Source organism: Sesamum indicum, linkage group LG5, assembly GCF_000512975.1.
Source record: "Sesamum indicum cultivar Zhongzhi No. 13 linkage group LG5, S_indicum_v1.0, whole genome shotgun sequence".
Taxonomy (NCBI): Eukaryota; Viridiplantae; Streptophyta; class Magnoliopsida; order Lamiales; family Pedaliaceae; genus Sesamum; species Sesamum indicum.
Window position 1 is genome coordinate 3,094,203 of NC_026149.1, and position 14,701 is coordinate 3,108,903.

Below are 14,701 nucleotides of genomic sequence, written 5' to 3' on the forward strand. Positions count from 1 at the left end.
AATTAAAGTACATTAAATTTCATATCTTATAAAAATATGAAGAAATATTGAATATATTTTTGAGTATTTTAGGAGAAATAGAAAATGAAAACAAACAAAGCCTTACCAAAGAGTATGCTTATAAAAGCAGCTCTTCATTCCATAACAGAGGATTTCCCGCCTACTCGCATTTCCCGCTTCCACCAACGAAAACCCTAATCCCCAAATATGGGAACGAAGCATCACACCTCCTCCGATCCAATCTCCGACAAGAAGCGCCGCCGGGTCGGCTTCTCCAAAACCGGTGACTTCTTCTGCTCCGATTCGCTTTATTTCTGCCTCTTCTAGGAACTTTTTTGGTTTCTTTTGAATGTAGCTTCAGGGGTTTCTTATGAATTTACATTTTCTCACACAGATGCTGGAATTGAAGCTAATGAGTGTATCAAGATTTATCTCGGTATTGTTTTACTGTAGTTCTATGTTTTCAGTCTGATTTGTTACATTTGCTATGGTCTTCTTCCTTCCGCCCCCACCCTCTGGTATTGTCTATTTCTGTGGACCGGCCTTCGGGCATGTTTTATGCTTTTGCCTTCTGTTAGCAAAAAGTTCAATTATTAAATTTAGAAATTTAGCTTTTGTTTTTTTGTAGAAGAAAGTTAAACAAGATTGAGTTAATACGATTTTTTCTTCAGTAGCTAGAAAGCTTATCAATATCAACTTTCAGGTAGTCTATTTTGTCAGTTTGGTGGGTAATTTTTTAAATTTGACGGCTGTTGGTTGTGGAGGCAAGGATAAGTGTTGTATCAATGGAATCTTCTGAGGGACTCTTTCATTCTCAGAGTTTAGATTCTTAAAAAGTACTGATAAATATTACCAAATATGTCTTGGTTGATAATGTTCTGAGAAAAATAACTTTCTGTCATTAGAAGTAGCTTAAAGGTCTTACTTTATTTGAATATGAGTTTATTTGATTATAAATGATTGGTTTAAGGTGAAGATTAGGGCTTTCAGTTATTCCTTCTAATTATTTATTTCTTTCTTTTCTCTATTTGTCTTGTATGTAATAGTGTCTAGGAAAGATGAAGTGGATTCTCCAAACAGCTTCCAAATTGAACCAATTGATTTGAACCAATTTTTTGGAGATGATGGAAAGATATATGGTTACCAGGGCCTTAAGGTAGAGTATACAAATGAAATTTGATTATTCATTTTCTTTGTGATTCATTTACCTTAAACTCATTTGCAAATAAATTTTGATTTATTGTTAATGTAAGGCGGAAAATTTAGATTTGATTTTTTATTTGCAATCTTATTTTCATTTCCAGATAATTTCATTTCTGAAGTTGATATTTGGTGCCATTGGAATGTGTAAGAAAATGATATCTGCTTGCTTTAGTTGTTGTTGCGATGGCATGCGTTCGAATTGGTGTATTTGAAGCTAGATGACTTGATATGAAATATTGATGTGATGTTTGAACCAGAAAAAGCATGTTTGGTTTGCGCACTTCCGAATCCTTGGAAGTTACGCCTGCAAGTAGTTTAGCCTTTAAAAAGTTGCAAGCTGCTCTACCAGAAAATGTGAAGCTTGGACTTGGTTTATTTGGGCTCGACAATCATAGAGCTCACTTGAAAAAAGTTAATTTGATATTTAAATCAATATTTATAATTATTTGTTTCTAATGTTATTCGTTATTCTTATTATCACTATTATTAGTGGTTGTTTGAAATGACGGAGGAAAATGAAATGGCTATACTTCAATTGAGATGGTTCAGTGACCAGTTTTGGAGCAGAAGTTGGAGTGAGAATAAGTTCGAAATTTTAGAAACATGCATATATAAGGTTTCAATTTTAAGAGTTGAAAAATAGTTAGCCTGAATTAATAATATAGCTGATAAATAAGTTTATGTATATTGTTGTTGTACAAAAAATAATTTCTTTAGTTGATAATAGGTATGATGACAGTATGTAATAAGGGTGACATTATCAACTAGAGTTTAATTTAGAGAAATAATTCAAATGTTTTTGTAATTAATTTTTATGAATTTTGTATATATTGGTTATTTATAAGTCGTAAAGGGTTACAATTATGATATTTTATAGTAGGGAGAAGTCATAAACTGAAATAGGTCAGAAAAATTCATGACAAGTTTGCAAGAAATTTGAAAATTCAGTTTGAAGCTGTGCAACATGCAGCAAATGTGTGGAGTGTTGAGTTGAGGATTCAGTTACCTAGGTACATTAACAAGTAAGACATTATTCATTTCATAATATTAAGGGCATATATTGGTTAATCGATATGTATATAAATTGTCGTACATTCCTTTTTTTTTTTTTTCTTGTGAGAGCAAATGCTGTATGGTCCTTCCAACAACTACTTGTCCAGTCCAGGCCAAAAAAATTGCATATCGGGATTGTTTTTGGAAGAGGGAACTTTTACTGCACACCTCTGCCAAATTATTGTTATTTGACAACCTTTAATTGTGGCATTAGGTGGTGCTTGAATTTTAGGTATTTGTTATCGCGTTACTGTTATTTGACAACCTTTTTTCCCTGTATCCTATCATTCAGGTCACTGTTTGGCTAAGCAGCAGTTCCTTTCATGCATATGCTGATATTTCTTTTGAGAGCACATCAGATGTAAGTCTTTACCATTCACTTAGCACTTAATACAGTAGCAGATCCTCTATATGATAAAATTCTGAAACTAAGCAGTGATTACATATTTGTTAGTGGTTTGATGACTTACTTCCTAATGGTTTGAATATGCTAAATCCCCTTTCCAGTTTTCCATTGAATGTAGGGAACTTGTGTTTTCAATTCAAACTGTTTATAAAATAACTGAAATGGTATTCACTTGATTGTATTGTATCTGCGTTTCTCCTTTATTGTTCCCTCTTCCATCTTTTGTTCCGAAAGGAAAGTGAGGGACTGGTTATACAAATGGAGAGGATAGGAGCACTCGATCCAAATCCAACTAAGATATTTCCTTAATATTCTCTTTGCCTCCATTTTCAGTTAACATGTCCTAATATACTTGCCTAAGCTCATCTTTTAGCTATATCGGAACCTCCCCACTAGGTAGTATTTGATGAACTTCCCAGTTCAGTCACTGGACTATGTAGAGCTATTTTTACCCTGAAGAACTTTACCCTGGACTATGTAGAGCTATTTTTATGTATTCAAGCCACTAGGAGTACATGTGAATATCCTGGACCTTAGCCGTCAAATTGTCATTTTCTAACAAGGAATGCTAAAGCTTTTAGTTGCGTTCCTGGTTTCAAGTTTTATCATGGTTCTCTACTAACTGCTTCTTTTATAATATTTACAAGGGAGGCAAGGGAATAACAGATCTGAAGTCTTCTCTCCAGGTACCTTTGACCACCCATGCAACATTTCTCTTGATCTTCATAGAAACTCTAGTATATCAACACTAATGGGTGTCATGTTCCTGGCAGAATATTTTTGCTGAGAATCTTGTTGAGAAGAAAGATGACTTTCTTCGAACATTTTCATCTGAATGCCATTATGTAAAGTATGTCAAGTTAGTAACAAATATTCAGTTATTGAGTCTATGTGGCTGGTTGTCATTTCTACAGTTGATATTTTGTATTCTCGCCTGTGCTTGCATCTAGATCTATTGCCTCCAGTGCGGAAGCATTGCCCAGAACTCCTTCAAATGGTTGCAGTGGCAACTCGGATTGTCATAAAAAAGAACCTGTTGATGTGGAGGTGATTTTTTCTTGCTCTCCATTAAAGAAAGAATGTCAACACTATAATTCATGATACAAAGTAATGGTCTTGGCCAATACGACCTATCAATTTAAGAATTTTGCTCTTCACAATTCCTTAATATGTTGGCTTGCTTCCAAACATAGCTTGAATAATTCTGTATGTTACTCTAGGTTTTTAAACTGAAATTCTGACTTCATATTGCCACTTGCTGGTCCCAAATTATTATTTCCATAAACAATATCATTATGTATGTCTTCAAGTGTGTGGTTGTTGAGTAACTGATTGCAGATAGACATGTTGCCTCAGTGAATCAATAATGTTTTCCAAATTATAGCAAGTATGCCCTTGTATCAGTATACTCTCTGGTCTAGCTAGGTCAGAAATGGCAAGTGTCGTTGGCTACGGTCATGCGGACCAAAGCTGTTTCCTGTTCATCCTCTTTTGGTCCGAGCCTCCTGGATGGGACTCAGTGCAAACTCGACCAAGAATTACAACGGAAAATTGGGTTTGTGAAAGAAATATAAGCAAGAGACATTTTCCTGATACGAATGGTAGAAGCTTGTAAATGCTAGAGTTAGGTTTCCCCTTCATTTCATTCTACCAACTTTCATTTACCAGAAGGAACTTTGGCAATCATGGCTAAATATGTCATTACTAAGCAGCTTTTTTATACTAAGGAAGAGTTAATTCACCTGGGGTACATAAGCTTGATTTATGAACCTATACTCTTGAGAAGTTGTTATCTATTGCCCTCCTGTTTGTTTGTATGCAGAAAAACTCAGGTTGAGAATATTTTTTGACCTGGAAAGTACAATTCACTTTAGAAAGGGAAACACCATTTGTAAATGGGTGCAATGTGCATTATCAGTTGTCTCTGCAACTGAGCTTCAAAATTGATCTTTCTGTTTTCCTTGCACTGGTGCAGGTTCTCCGGGTTAGTGGTATTATGGTGGGGCATCTTTATAGCCGATTGGTGCCACTTGTTCTGCTTCTAGTAGATGGTATATCTCTAGCTTCTTTTGGTTTATGGAAACTCTCTGTACTAGTACAAATCTGTTGATACCAAGAAGTGTATTTCCTAGTTTAATTATTGTCTTGCTTGGGCGCAGGTAGCAATCCTATTGATGTTACTGATCCAAAGTGGGAAATGTATATATTAGTGCAGAAGGTTCAAGAAGACAGTTGCATGAAATTGCTTGGTTTTGCTGCTGTTTATCGTTTTCATCGCTACCCTGACAGCATGAGGCTGCGTCTTGGTCAGGTTTGCGCATATCTATAACTTTCAAAAACACTCTACCTGCATGTATGTGATGCAGATAAATTTTATTCTTAGGCCATGTTAAAATATGTTGTCTCCATGACAGATATTGATTCTACCTCCTTATCAGCGGAAGGGTTATGGTTGTATTCTTCTTGAAGTGCTCAACAATGTCGCAATATCAGAAAATGTTTATGACCTGACTGTTGAAGAACCGGAGGATTCCCTTCAACACGTGAGAACCTGCATTGACGTGAAGCGCCTAATTACATTTGACTTGATTCATGATGCACTTAATCCGGTCATTTCGCAGTTGAAGCGAGAAAACCTCTCAAAGAAAAGCCAGCCATGTCAATGTGGACCTCCTGGGAGTATCATTGAAGATGTGAGGAGAAGTTTGAAAATAAACAAGAAGCAGTTTCTGCAGTGCTGGGAGATCCTTGTCTACCTCAGATTAGATCCCGTTGAAAAATACATGGAGAACTACAAGACTATGATCTCAAATCGTGTAAAGGCTGATGTCATTGGAAAAGAATCTGATGGGGCTGCGAAGCGATTGATTGATATCCCAACCGAGTTTGATCCAGAAATGTCTTTTGCCATGTTCAAGTCCCAAGGCAATGATGCTAACGGCATTGAGAAGGATGATAACCAAACCAATCAAGAGGAGCAGCTCAGGCAATTAGTGGATGAAAGACTGAAACAGATTAAATCGGTTGCAGAGAAGGTGGCTGTACATCAAGTGTGAGGCTGCAAGTTCAGTGGATTTAATCTAATTGAAATTTCAAGATATAGCAGTTGAACTAACATTTTGAGGCTAGAGAATGATGAGCGTATGAAGTTACTGTTCTGTATCTGCTTGTTCCATCTTAATGAGAGTTGTAACTATATTCAACCTTAATCTTCTCCGACTAAAATATTGCACTTATCAGAAATTAAACACGCTATGCCTATATTACATTGTGTAACAACAATGAAAAGAAGCAAATATGGGCTGCAAAATTCCTAAATCTTGTGAATGCTGTATCCTGCGTCCTCCGATTTCAAGTTTTCCCTCCAATTCCCAAATTCCGAGCCACCAAACATCACTTGCTTAATTCCGACATAACTGAGCATTCAAGTCAAACAGGATAGAGATGAGAATTGGAAGCATCAGATTTAGCAGTAATGTTGATGAGACTTGCAGTACAAATAGGGAGCATATTTTGAAAGGGTAAAAACCAAAGTGAAGAAAAGAAGTAAAGATCTACAGGCAGGAAAAGGAGTAAAGAGAGATTGAAGTCTCTTCCTCTCAAAAAAGGGATTGAAGTCTCTTACTCGGAGCTTATTTGTGTCAATGCATTTATCAGAATGTCCAAGAGTAAAGGCTCACTAGTGCCAATATCCACCCTGTCAATATGCAAGCAAAAGTATGTCAAATCACAATATTAGAAACAATCTCATTATTTTCAGCCCCAGAATAAATCTTATACACTACCATATCCGAGCTAAATTATCTTGAAGCTCAAGGTCCCCGATGTTGTAAAATGTGGTTGGAGTAACATTTGCTCCTTGAATAGCGTCATAAGTTGGCCTTTTGTCCAAAAGAGATTGTGATAACTGTAAAAGATAAGCAAGAACTGACTTGATTACATCTGTGCCGGGCGATTTCTCCATTATTTTTTACATCTTCAAGTGTCTAAAGCAACATACATTTAAAGGCTACTTACTTGCATATTCATAGAATTGCATCCACCAAGTCGTCCAACAATATGCCATGACCGAATTGTCTGAATATGAGCTTCTTCAGTATTATATAAAAAAATTAGCAACTAAACCAAAGGAATTGGAGCTGAAGTTACTTACATCACAAATCAAAGAAACATCTTTCTCCAACGGGGCATTGTAGAACTCCAACCATATATATGAATTGGTGAAATCAAATCTGCCATCACAACCAAAAAAACTGCTAAGGTAATTTCCAAATTCTTATACATCAAGAACAAGACACAGTTCAACTAGACATGAATTTTACATGATTGAAAAGGAAATAAAATATTCAGATTCTAATCATATATATGAATGTGAGAAATCAAATCTTGCCACGCAACAAAAAAATTAGATTGTTTGATCAATGCACTTACTAAGATAATTTCAAATTCTTATACACCATGAACAAGACACAGTTCAACTAGACATGCATCTTTACATGATGGAAAAAGAAAGAAAATATTCAGAAAGCTATACAAAGTAAATCCTCGGATCTAAAGCAGAACAATATTCTCACCTTAAAATGCTCATTGAGTACTTTGTTCTATATATGATTAGTATCAATGTGGATTCTCATGGAGCAGCAAAATTGTAGGAAGCAAGAAGCTTATCGTGTTCTACATCAGTGGTTGAAAAGATACCACTATGAGGAATCCATCATTTTTTTCTTTCCAAATTTTTAGCAGATGTTAGCATAGCAATCAGTATATAACTAGGAAACATGCAGTGAAAGCTACAATCTATGCCATGTGTCCTATCATCCCAGTAATATTCATTGTACGCAGAGCGATAACTATGAATAATGTGCCAGCAGCAGGAGTTATCTAGCTATGGTTGAGTTCCTTAGCTCAAACATGCATGTTGCACGACTTCAATGACTAACCCCTTCTAGATGGTCATCTCTAACTTCACAAGGATGGGGAAAATGGTGAGTTTCACAACAATGTTGAACAGACTAGAGGCACAAATTTTATCGCAAAAAAGGTAATTGAAATTGCAAGCAAGCTTAATAATTGTAAATGCCCAATGAACAACACAATGAGTTGTACCACCGACAACCTCCAAACAAACTAAAGTATGATATACAAATACACAGCAATTGCCTGAAGTCATCAGCAAGGATATTCATGTTCTTGTACTCCTACATCTATGATGCACAGATGCACATAAGCTTACTTGTTAAACTTCACTTGCATTGGGTCCGGCGAACCAGTTTTCGTATGTAATATCTTGTTCCTCTTCTTTCTCAGTCTCTCCTCCATCTGCCAAAAATCATATGCATGAACACTCTTTTAATTACTTTGGAAAACAGAATAGCCAGCCAAAGCTGCTTAGAGTTAACAAATTGGTTCGTTTCTCTGTTCACTGAAACAATTCCAATACAGCCATGCTGAAACAGTAGGCAGAATAAAAACACAGAAAGTAAATTGGTGTGGGACAACTATCACAAATTACACAAAAACCACATTCAAGAGAAAAGAAAAGAACTTACTTTAGCCCTAGCTTTATCCGGGTCATCGAGGCAAGACCCCAGAATCTCGGCAAACTCAGGATCTCTATCATAATCCTTTTCTTCACCTTCTCGACCCCCGAAGCCGCCTCCACGCCACGAAACATCATCCTCATCCTCCATTTCACCACCACCAGTAGCATCAAAACCATTCATTTCCATCTGGGGCTGCTTATTCTTACTCCTTACTCGCGTGACATGTGAGTATAGCCTGGAAGAACAGCGGGCGCGACGTGGGGTTCCGGCATCCAAGAACAGTGTGTATTTATTCGATTGGCCTGAAATTGAAGTTGGCAGTGTATGGAAAACCGGCGCGCAGGGTTGAAGGACAAACATCTATTTTCTTGAACGGGGTTTAAGGGGTTTTGGTCCGACGGCGTCGGGTGGCTGGCCACAGGCAAGTGCAAGGGACACCGAGAGGTTTGCTATCTGTTGATCAAAGTTTCGAGGATTGGTTCGTCACTTGGTCTGAATGGATGGAGTGAGGCGATGCGAAGGATGTTATTGGCAGAAGTTTGAGCTACGAAATAAATAAACAAAGGGTAGCTCCACGTTTGGAATGATAATTTATGGGGTTTAATTCAAAAGATCAGAGAGGGAAAAACATAAAAAATGAAACTATTCACTTGTCATTTTTTTGGTCATATCTTTTTGCGTGCATATAACACATACACCATAGTGGTTAATTTATGCCCCTCTTTGACTTTGCCAAAATTATCTTCTTCTCACTCTACTACAAGAGACCACACTACTTTACGGTTGAATGAAAAACGTGAGCATTTGTAATGCTTTGTTCAACTTTGCATTTGCATCTCCAGAATGTTTCTATAAACACCCAGCTATGAGTTTGCTTAAAGTTTACGGTATTACAGAAGGCGTAAAAGAAGAGAGATGTGGAAACCTGTTGTGCACTCTTTTTGTAGCCAATCGTTGTGTATAAGTTCTACACCTGTTCCTTTGAGTTGTTACTGCTGTTGAGGAATATGGCAATTTAGACGTATGGAGTTTGCATTAATGACCCAAGAATTTGGAAGTTACAATCGGCTACAAGAAGAGTGCGCAACAGGTCTCCTGTAATTCCTCAAGCTTTAATCAACCTTGTAGCTAAATTCTCCAAAGAAATTTTGATTGAAAGTGACTGTGCTTACAAAAACATTCTACTCGTTAACTTCACACGTGACTGGAGAAGCAAATGAAAACTTGAATATTTGACAAACGTTAACTTTTGCACTGTGCTTGTTCTTTGCAAGTTCTTTGACAAGAATCTGACGGGTATTCTGGCAATTTGCTGCATTTATATTCGAGCCACTACTAACAAAGTCGGCCAAAATACACTTCCATGCACAAATGGCAAATGGTAACAAAAGCCCTCTCATAAACGTAATCACTGGCTGACCTACAACAGTTGGAGCATATCCTTCGAAGCACAATTCGACATGCATGCCTAAAACTGCGACTTCTTACTGGCTGCAATGAACAGTGGCAGCTGTTGTACATTTGACATCCGTTTAAGCGTTAAGTCAGTGAGGGCAGAAATTCTCAATAAGCTTTGTAAGCGTACATGTATCCACGAAGTTTCCTGACTTCTTCAGATGACTCATTGAGTAAATGATCCACATAAAGGGCGATTCCAGCTCCGCTGAAATTTTTGATAGCAGAGCTTCAGTTAGCAAAATTATCCATACTTGTACAAAGTAACTAACCATAGCTGAAACATATTTTAAACCAGGTTCTACCCCAGTGGCGCCAAAGGAAGCCATGTGATTTCCCACCGAAACTTCGCTAATCTGCAGCAGACATGTAAACTGTATAAGAGAACTTGGCATGGCTGACAGCAGTAAGCAACTTATATATGTTCTCAAATTCTAGTTTAGACTAATGGTAAATGTTAATTATTGAGGCTGATGAATCTTGGTCCAATGCATATTCATGAGAAAAAGACTGGATCAGATAGTAAAATTGGTGTGGGGGAGAAAATAGGTAACAGTAATGTTATAACTCTTGAATTTAAGATTGGCAATAATTATGATTCGTTTCAACTGATAAATACAATAGATACATTTTCACCAAGGAGTTCAATTCCAAAAATGGGTTGAACATTTTGCAAATAAAATCTAAATTAACAAACAAGACAGCTTACCTCAGTATGTGGTGCAACCAGAAGACTGCCAATAACGTACCAGGGACAAGTGAACACCAAAGCCAAATGCGATGGCGTCTTGAGTTATGTACCAAGCCAGTGATGATCATTAAGCATACCAAAACAGCTGCCCCTTCTGTTGCATATTTTTATAAATAATCAATGGTCATACAACATGAAACAAGGTGCATCCATAGTTTTCAGTAAATAGTCTTGTTTCTGATGGTGGTAACGAGGTCCAGTAAATAGTCTTGTTTCTGCTGATGGTAGTGACAAGGTCACTCCATTTTGGCATGAATCAGAGGTTTGAGCCATGGAAGCAACCTTTCATACTTAAAGCAATGAGATAATTTTTAGTCCTTAGACCTCCACAATTTCATGCAAATCACTGTATAGTTGGATAAGCAACAGCAAATGGTTTACCCAGTTGTAAACTTAAGGGGCGAATTCATCCCATGTTTTCACGTGCCTCATAAATTTAGCAAAAACAAAGAAGTTAACAACAGATAAAAAGCATAAAATGGAACAATATAGCTTAGGTACCGTTGCACATGAAAACATATACTAATGAACAAATCCAGAAAATAAAAAAGTCAAATGGGAAAATATTCTTATCTTACTCATTAGACAGAATAAAAACAACTCCCAGAAGAATGGAAACAAATAGAGGAGGTGAAGAAGCTAACCTGCAATTAGTATGCTCCGTGAATCAACCTCGTACATGAAGTAAGCATGATATCGCTGCGCATGAGATGAAAATGACAAGCGAAGACAATCATCGGACTATGGCATAAAAGCCCAGTCCATTTCCCATTAGTTTATTTCATTCTGTTCACAGATTTTTCAGTCATCTATCCAGAAGAAGTAAGTCATCACCATAATATTGTCCTAAAAATTCTTCTATTAATAAATGGATCTAACTCGATCTCTTGTTCTTGCTCAATTGTCTCTTCGATGGGATTACTAATAGGAAAAAGGGCAATATATCATTTACATGATCAAATCCTTCTTTCATTATCATCCAACAGATAACATCAATTCAAAGGAGCACAATATAAGGGAAATTTTACCAACATCCTGGAATAACAACAATATCTATCTCCGATAGATTGTTCGAAGTGACATAAGTTCAATCAGCGACTACCAACCCTCCGACAGTTAATTTATAGCAGTCAGCTATCTATTGATTATTTAACTTAACTTACCAACTAAATTTTGAACAATTATCATAATCAATGGCCAAACTCTTGCAAATCATAATCGTTTAGAAGAGCCAATTCACCTAAATTTAGAAAAGAAAACAATCATGTTTCATTCCGATTGTGAAGGACTTTAGATATGCTGCTAAATGTTAATTAAATCTTACATTTCTTTACAGTGAATCCTCATTGATACTATCAAAATAGGTAAGGCTGATCAAATACACAAGCATACAATACTTTCAAAACACCAAAAAAAACCACTCAAGCAGGCCTGAGAATGAATTATCAAAGAACATACCAATTCCCAAGGAGAATAAGCCTGCTGATGGATTGAGTACATGAGGAAAACCATATAACATAAAACCAGCCCAGCGAACACACTCTGCAATTGAATCAACATAATCAACAACCATAATTCGAAATAGAAAAACAGCAGCTACGTAAAGTCAATCCAACCTCATCGGATAAAGCTTACCACATCAATTAAATTGCAAAACAAAAGAAACTGAACAATAACTGTCATCATTCGAAACACATACCCTCCATAAAAGAGACTGCTGAGCTTGACTCTTCTCCAAGGACCTTACCAATTCCTCTTGCTCTGCACATACATAAACAAAACAAATTCACACACACCATACGTCTCTACATCAGCAAATCAAAATATTGTTTTTCATCAAACAGTTAAAATTTCAATGAACAACACAAAATCACCAAGACGCCGACCTCGGGTGTCAATCGGCCGGGAGTCGTCGCGAGTAGGAAGAGAGTAGCCGTCGACATCGCCATCCTCGCGCGATTTTCTCCATGTCCTCGCGAGTTTCTGCATCGTTTCCTCTCAATTTTCTCTCTTTTTCTTCGTATAATACTAACAAATAACTAATTAGTTTGTGTGTGAAATTACTGTTGAAATTTATCAGGTTAACTGCTGCATCTTTCTTTACCAACTCATACTTATTTAAAACAACCTATAACTCTTATATATTTTAATCTGTAAATTACATTTTGTGAATCCTTCTTTATTCATTTTTATACTTTGTCATCAAATTTTTTTTGCGTTAACTTAAAATTTCAATTTTGTAAAATTTGCATTTTGTCATATATGATCGTTTTTTTTTTTTTTTTGATTTTTCTGTCAAAAAAGCATCACATGTTATATATATGTGAAAATATCACATTACATAATCCATAAATATCACATATACACTGCATTTAGTGCTTTTTTGACAAAAAAAAACTTAGTTGAAAAATAGTTATCAATGAAAATATGTAAATTTCATAAAGTTGAAATACTAAATTGATACAAAAAAAGTTTAGATGTTAAAGTGTAAAAACGATTATAATTCAAATGACAAAATATAGTTAATCTATTTTAATAAATACTAGCAAACGGGAATGTATGGAATTTAAAAAAAAAAAAGGGAAAATCTATGTATTTATGGAAACAAGACAAATTTTTATTAATCGTCGAAGCATAGTTAATATGTATATAGGACTTAATGCAATTTACGCTCGATTGACTTATTACTGACTAATTGCTGATGAAATAATTTTTGTAGCTAAATTATACTTATAAATTATAATGATGAAAATATACTTACTCACATATGTTAACGTATGAAGATGTATAAGGATAATTTGATCATAAAATAATTTATTTAATTCACAACAAATCAGTAATAAGTCAATCGAAAAAAATACGAATTTTTAGTCATTTTTTGTTAATATAAGCAAATTCGGTGAATTTTGATCAGTTAATGGGTTGAGTTATTATATGGAAGCAAACTACCATATGTAATTTTTTAAATCATAGGGGGTGTATGTGTAATCACACCAAATCTTGGGGAGGAGAGTGTAATTGTCCCTATTGCAAATGATCAAATTAAAAATAAAAACATGTACACATATAAATCTAAAATCATTAGTTATCTATTAGAAATTTTATTTTCGCATATTTAGAAAAAAAAATTGTTGGTATTATTTTAAAAACTATATTTAAAATTTTATTTCTAACATTTTCAAAAGTAAATTACAACTACCTCTCCTTAATTTTGGTATAATTATAAATACATCCTCATTATTTGAAAAATTATAAATACCCTTGAATTTTAACGTAAGTCTAACCATGAGCTAATTTTGCGAGTCACCATTAGATTTTCATCTAATTTTTATGATAAATTAAATAAAATACTCTTTTGAATTAAAAGTTATAATTGTATATATTTTAAGAATTTTTTACAATATTTTTATAAATTAATATGTCCTATGAATTATTTATTTTACTAATCCTGAATTTTTTTATATTTTTTTTATTTGTTTAAGAAATTTAGTAAGTGTAAAGTAGTAATATCTATCTCATCGCTTAAGAATTACATAATTATTTCATTGGAGGGAATATTGTAATTTCACAAACAATTAAAAAGTATTCATAATTATACTATTTATCAAGAAATATAGAGGTAATTTATCCTATTTTAAAAGTAAAATGTGGTCTAGCAAGTCCAACTCGCAAAGTTTGAGTTTGTTGGGAAATGGTGAAGAAAAATTAAATAATAAATTTATTTGATCATATTAAATCGTAATAAATGATTGGTTACGACGTGCAACGCATAACAAGCTCATGACACATGAATGGAGATTGATGGCGCTCAATCATCATCCAACCGTATTTAATCAACCGAACGGTTGTGTCATTTAGTTAAAACGATATGTCTATTGGGTGAAACCCTTCAATGAAATGACGCGTCCATTAAAGTGAAATGATATGTACTTTGAATGAAATAATATGTCTATTCACATGAAATGTCATAACATCTCGAAGCCATTTTTTTTTATCGGACATACCCATTCAGTGATACCTTTCTAACTTCTATAAATAGGTCCTCACATTTCATTTCATTCATTCCATCAACTTGAATTGGACTTGAAAAGTATCGAAGAGCATTTCAAAATGTTAACAATAAAAGTATATTTCAAATGTCTTCGAGGAAGTAGTTATTATAGAAAATAACTATCCTCAACTCCCTCCAACTCTCCCGTATAGGACAAAATGTAATTTACCTTCTTGTAATATAGGGGGAAAAAAGGCCCGTATAGGACAAAATATAATTTACCTTCTTGTAATATAGGG

At 35.0% G+C, this 14,701-nt stretch overlaps 3 protein-coding genes across 5 annotated transcripts; 1 reads left to right on the forward strand and 2 right to left on the reverse strand.

Annotated features, from left to right (window-relative positions):
* On the forward strand, positions 132-5,871 carry LOC105161824 (histone acetyltransferase type B catalytic subunit). 2 transcript variants are annotated; one of them, XM_011079643.2, is made up of 11 exons: positions 132-283; positions 395-436; positions 1,047-1,156; positions 2,549-2,617; positions 3,310-3,348; positions 3,436-3,512; positions 3,613-3,709; positions 4,638-4,713; positions 4,822-4,973; positions 5,077-5,205; positions 5,284-5,871. In XM_011079643.2, exons 1-11 carry the CDS (start codon positions 208-210, stop codon positions 5,716-5,718), a joined length of 1,302 nt encoding a protein of 433 aa, XP_011077945.1. In that variant the 5' UTR covers positions 132-207; the 3' UTR covers positions 5,719-5,871. The 2 variants fall into 2 exon arrangements, with proteins under 2 accessions (XP_011077945.1, XP_011077944.1); XM_011079642.2 differs by having other exon boundaries at positions 5,077-5,871.
* On the reverse strand, positions 5,728-8,874 carry LOC105161825. The gene is made up of 7 exons (XM_011079644.2): positions 8,212-8,874; positions 7,896-7,981; positions 6,816-6,894; positions 6,680-6,739; positions 6,448-6,569; positions 6,288-6,359; positions 5,728-6,078 (listed from the first exon to the last, which is right to left on the reverse strand). Exons 1-7 carry the CDS (start codon positions 8,563-8,565, stop codon positions 5,976-5,978), a joined length of 876 nt encoding a protein of 291 aa, XP_011077946.1. The 5' UTR covers positions 8,566-8,874; the 3' UTR covers positions 5,728-5,975.
* Positions 9,339-12,506, reverse strand: LOC105161826. 2 transcript variants are annotated; one of them, XM_020693803.1, is made up of 7 exons: positions 12,298-12,506; positions 12,111-12,172; positions 11,870-11,953; positions 11,056-11,152; positions 10,370-10,505; positions 9,966-10,016; positions 9,339-9,868 (listed from the first exon to the last, which is right to left on the reverse strand). In XM_020693803.1, exons 1-7 carry the CDS (start codon positions 12,398-12,400, stop codon positions 9,769-9,771), a joined length of 633 nt encoding a protein of 210 aa, XP_020549462.1. In that variant the 5' UTR covers positions 12,401-12,506; the 3' UTR covers positions 9,339-9,768. The 2 variants fall into 2 exon arrangements, with proteins under 2 accessions (XP_020549462.1, XP_011077947.1); XM_011079645.2 differs by having other exon boundaries at positions 11,056-11,110; positions 12,298-12,504.